This window comes from Frankliniella occidentalis, unplaced genomic scaffold (genome assembly GCF_000697945.3).
Source record: "Frankliniella occidentalis isolate FOCC.00 unplaced genomic scaffold, Focc_3.1 Scaffold197, whole genome shotgun sequence".
NCBI classification, from domain to species: domain Eukaryota; kingdom Metazoa; phylum Arthropoda; class Insecta; order Thysanoptera; family Thripidae; genus Frankliniella; species Frankliniella occidentalis.
The window spans coordinates 240,432-246,059 of NW_026267323.1; the positions used below are offsets into that span (position 1 = coordinate 240,432).

At 45.8% G+C, this 5,628-nt stretch overlaps 1 protein-coding gene across 2 annotated transcripts in view; it reads right to left on the reverse strand.

The window, feature by feature from the left end:
• Positions 1 to 5,628, reverse strand: part of LOC113211200 (uncharacterized) — a 51,766-nt gene that overhangs the window by 11,167 nt on the left and 34,971 nt on the right. For both annotated transcript variants that reach the window (XM_052272284.1, XM_052272283.1), the window contains exons 3-4: positions 1,726 to 1,816; positions 1,445 to 1,646 (exon numbers count right to left, since the gene is read on the reverse strand). In XM_052272284.1, the coding sequence (XP_052128244.1) occupies positions 1,445 to 1,646; positions 1,726 to 1,816 (293 nt within the window). The remainder of the gene's footprint in view (positions 1 to 1,444; positions 1,647 to 1,725; positions 1,817 to 5,628) is intronic.

The following is a 5,628-nucleotide window of genomic DNA, read 5'->3' on the forward strand; positions in this document are numbered from 1 at the left end:
ATTCATGCACTAAAGTTAAACCATGTTGTAGGAGACAGATGTTCTGGGTTGTGTTGCCGGTGTTGACTAAAAAGGCACTATTCCTTTGGATGATAAGGGATAGCAAAAGCACAGTTTCTTAACAAGCATGATTGGTTGTTAGCTCGGTTGTTAGTCAGTTATGAAAGTGAAATGACAACGAATTTGATAAACAGAAACATTGTCTTCTGCTCTACTCGAGCTTGAGGAAAATAAAAACTGCAGTGTGGTAAAACAAAGGTAGGATATCCTACCTTTAAAAGGCGTTAAGGCTCCAAAGGCATTACAATTTATGTTTTTTCGAAATATTTCTTTTTCATGGAACAAAATTAGATTCTGAAACCTATTTTCGTAATCTACGCGAAATTCCGCGTCAAACAAGCCTACATATGGTGGGGTTCTGTTCAAAAATGGCATAGATTGATTTCATTTTTTGTACTTTTTGACTTGCTTTTCATTTGCTGACCGCTTATCTGAACCCTATCACATGTGAGCTCGTTTGACGCGGAATTTTGCGAGGAATGCGATACTGAATTTAAAAATGTGATTGGTTTGCTCACATAGAAAATATTTTGAAGAAACTTAAAATTTACTCTTTAGCACCCCTGGCATACATGCGCAGCGTATGTACCGGAACGCAACATCGTCTACATACGAATAGTATGTGGCGCGCAAATCATACACATACGAACCTCATACGTTACCTGTATGAACAAATGGAGATCGTACATGGAACGAATACGTACGTATACGGTTCGTGAAAGTGTCGGGTTTACGGGGTGGCATCAGTCGTGGGAGACTTTTGGAATACACTTAGTAACAGAAGTACCAACCAGAGTCTTCAGAGACCTAAGGCACCCCTCTAGGACCCCAGGGACTCCTCTGGGACCTAAGATAGACCTCAGAGACCTTAGGTACTCGCCTGGGACCCCAGGGACTCCTCTGAGACCTTAAAACGCCGCCCCAACCACCGAAGACCTGAGGTAAGCGTCCAGGACCTCAGGTACCCCTTTGAGACCTAAGGTATCAGCCTAGGCCCACAGGGACCTGAGGTGCTCGCCTGGGACCTCAGGGCTCCCTCCGGGACCTTACTGTGCCGCCCCAACCACCGGGGACCTGAGGTAACCGTCTGGGACCTCAGGTACCCCTCTGGGACCTGAGGCACCAGCCTACACTGTAAATAAAAATCGTAATTTTCCGAAAAAATTCTGTCCGAATAGTTTGGAAACACGATTTTCCAAACAGTTGTTGGAAAACAAAATTTCCAGTCCAGTTCTTGGAAATTTCCGCCGAGATACCTTAAAATACATGTGTTACTAACAAACTTAACATAACTTTCGTTGTTATTTTTCAACAATTTTTTAACCTGGCAACTCCGTTTGTCGGAAGGGCAGGCATTCTTGTTTTAACTCGAGTCTAAACTTACCCAAAAAGCAAGCAACGCGGACCTGAGCCTGCATCGCTAACATGGCTGCCTTGAGTGACGGCCCCCAAGTGTCAGTATCGGCGACAGTCTCCGCACCCGGCTCCTGGTCCAGATTCTTCTTCTCAAGCACGCACGCAACCATGATGCACGTGACGTCCACAACGTGCTTCAGGGCTTCTCTATACTCCGACAGCAGCGGGCACTGCAACAGCAACTCCCTTTGCTATGCAAACCAAACTGTAGTTCAGGTATCGAAGCACTGCTTCGCTTAGGGCACTTACCATTGAACGTCTTCTGGGACTATGAAGAAATTTCTCGCAGCGACGTAACGACTGCACTAGTCCCCGCATGTCGCCGTTGGTGTGCATCAGCCTGAATGGCAGGATGCGAAAGGGTGCGAAAATAACAAGCCAGGCCCGCCCTTCAGCCAAACGAAGTTGACACCTTCACTTCGTTCCGCAGGCAACTCCGTTTGGCAGGGGCCGGGCCAAGCTTGGCCTCCCGGCGGCGTTTGGTCGAGCCTGTGGCCCGTCCTTTGAGTCACTTTGCGTATTTGAGTAAACTGAGGCTTCCGGGGAGGCCTTCGGCTCTGAAGATTTGCTCCCTGGACATGGGAAAAGACAGTGACGAGGCAACAGCGTGACTACAGCCCACCCTTCTGCTTTGCTTAAGAATAATTTTAAAAAATTCCAACTGCAGTTTCTGGCCCACCACTCTGCTATGAAAAGGCTACCATCCGGCGGGCTAATGCAAACGACCTCGTGTCTTTCTGTCTGTCCGTTCCAGCAGGTATCTTAAGATTCACTCCTAGAAAACGAAACGCCTACGGCAAATCCTGGCAACCACCCCTAAGGTGGGTGTCAAAGAAAAGGAGACCCGTCAATTTACACCTTTTCAAGGTCGCCTGAGGGTAACTCGTGAAAGTAGAACCGCTAAGACACGAGTTATTATAAATATACGCACCTCAGAATAACGTAAGTAACACTGTTAAAAGCTTATAGTGATTTCCACAGTAAGCTACGGGGAACCCCTGCAGCACCGTAGCCTACAGTGACATTCACCGTAGGCTACGGTGCTGCAGGGGTTCACCGTAGCTTACAGTGAAATTCACTGTAAGCTTTTAACAGTGAAGGTAGCGTTTTGAAAACGTTCGAGGAAAACAATACTGTATATTAATTTATACTTTTAATATACTTCGACCAGTCACACACGATGACACCCAACCTCTAACTCGGTATTTTAAGGAATGTTTTTTTTTCTATTTTCAGGCCTGTGATATGATTAATATGGCTTAGAATTTATCCGAACTTTGAGATACCAAAAATGATACTTCAAGTCCTTTACAGACCGTCTTACTCTAAATTTCGCAGCAGCTTACCAAAGCGAATGACTGAGGCGGAGTTAAACGCAAGGGTCGGTTTCAACACATTCTAACTAAAACAGGAGGAGCGACCAAAGTGCACTAAAAAGGAAGGAAAATGGTGACTTTAAGTGTCAAGGACTTTGTGTATAACACGATATGAAACAGAGGGTGTTAAACTACACACATGGATGCCTGTCTATTTAAAAACTCAGAGTTCATATCGGATCTGTATTTTCATTTTTCCTGACTTCAAAATAAAAAAATTCCCTTTTTCCCTCACATGTTTTAGCCCGTCCTTCTGCTTTGAAAAGGCTATCCAGCGGGCTTATGCCAACGACCTCGTGTGTGTCTGTGTGACTGTCTGTTCCACTAGACGGAGATGTGCTAGAGACTTGAAATTTTCAGGGTATCTTAAGGTCTACTCCTAGAGAACGAAACGCCTACGGCAAATCCTGGCAACCACCCCTAAGGGTGTGAATGGCGGTATCCAAGGTTCAAAAAGTCTCCCAAAAAGTATTTTTTTTCACGTTCTCCTAAGGGGTAACCCGACAAAGTAGAGCCCTCCGGGCGAAAATTTCGGCCGTTTTGCTCTATCTCTAACCGTTTAGGCGCCAGAGGGTCTTTTTTGACGAAAATAAGCTAAAAATTGCCATAGTGAACAATTAGTTGTAGAAGAAGGCCTAAAAACCGCAAAATAGGAAAGAAACTCTCCCCCCACAACCAAAAATCGTTTTCTAAGCAGAAGGGTGAGTTGTAGTCGCGGTGCTTCACCGTTATGTCCCTTTCTCGTGTCTACGGGGCAAACTCAAAGACGACGGGTTTAAGGGGGCCGAAGGCTGGCTACATCATTCTATCATGTTCTTCAGCAAATCAGGCCCGACCAACGCCGCCGGCAGGCCAAGCAGGCCCGGCCCCTGCCGAACGGAGTTGCCGGCGGATAGCGAAGCGGAGCTGCACGGAAATAAAAAGACTTACTTGTTACAACTAATAAATTAGCTAATTTTGGGAAAGACAAGAAATTCGCTGTGGCAGCTAATAGTTGGTTGCCACACACACGAGTTAGTTGCGCAACAACATATGCCACAGCGAAGCTGTCGCTGCAGGAGCCAATCTGTTCGTTTTGACTATTAATTGGGTGTTTTGCTGTCAGAACGAACCGATTGGCCCCTGCAGCGACAGCATCGCTGTGGCAACTAACTCTTGTCTGTGGCAACCAACTATTAGCTGCCACAGCAAATTTGGGTTTAGCTATCCCAAAATCAGCTAATTTGTTAGTTCTTTAGGTTAACTCTTAGAGAACGAAACGCCTGGCGAATCCTGGCAACCATACTTAAGGGTGTGAATGGGGGTATCCAAGGTTCAAATATTCGCCTAAATAGTCCTATGATATCTAAAAGGGTAACTCGTCAAAGTAGAGCAATTTGCCATGGTTGCCACAAAATTTTCATTTCCATTTTCCCTGAGTTTTCCCTGATTTCCAGACCATTTCACCCGAATTTCCCTGAGTTTTAGGCACCATTCCTGGTGAAGTACTGAGGCAAACTAATAGGGTAAGATGCCCTATGATGGCCACCTTAAGAATGGGCCTGCCCAATGATGGCCACCCCTTTTTCTTGTAATGTAGACAACGATGTGAAGTAGTTTGGCTTATTATGCCCAAGTAGGGACCTTACTAGAACACAACTTTAAGGCCAAGATTGTAAAGTGACCAGATTGGCTGGAAATCGAGAAAAGTGGCCATCAATAGACAGTGGCCACATAAGGGCACCTTACCCTACCCCTAACTGTAATACAAAGACCGCGAGCGAAGCGAGCGCGAAATCTTTTGGGACAAACCACCCTACTGGGACGTCAAAATGTGGATTTGACCAAAACGGCGAATAGACTGCGGTTTGGGGACCAGTCAGACCAATTTTCCCTGGCTTTTTTTCATTTTCCCTGAGTTTTCCCTGAAAGTTTAATTCCCTGAGTTTTCCAGGTTTTCAAGGTTTTCCAGAGTTGTGGCAACCATGTTTGCACAAAAATTTCGTCCGTTTGGGTGTATCTCTAACCGTTTAGGCGCTGGATAGTCTTTTTTTGACGAAAATGAGCTTTAAAATTGCTGTTGTGAGCAATAAGTTGTAGAAAAAGGCCTGAAAACCGCCAAATAGAAAAGAAACTCCCCCTACCCTCCCCCCACAAAAAAACAGCTACTAAGCAGAAGGGTGGGTTGTAGTCGAGATGCTTTACCGTTACATCCCTTTCTCGTGTCTACGGGGCAAATTTTAAAGACAACGCGTTTTAACGTGCCGAAGGCCCGTTACTTCATTTGATAATGTTCCTCATCAAACCGCGTGACTGACATGGTAGGGCCACAGGCCCAACCATCGCTGCTAGCAGGCCAAACAGGCTCAGCCCCTGCCGAACGGAGTTGCCAGCGGACCGAAGCGGAGCAGGCAACTCCGTTTGGTGAAAGGGCGGGCCTGCTTGTTTCGATACATGCATACCAAACGCCGCCGGCAGGTCAAGCTAGGCCCGGCCTCTGCCGAGCGGAGTTACCTATATATTTATGGACCGGCCCGGACCCAACAAGGGACCTCATGTAAGTGTTAGTCCCTGATTTTGTTCCGCCTTGGGAGTTTTGTAGAGTGACCGTATACAAAACGATTGGCAATGAAAATGCGTGCCCAAGTTCATATTCGTAGCTATAGGGGATATCCATTTTCTCAAGAAATGACTAAAAAAAGTATTTTTCTGAAAAATCCAAAAGTGATCCAGAGCTTCTATTCGGCATTAAATCGACATTTTAAAACTAAACAGAGGCTGTGGGTCAATTTTTGAT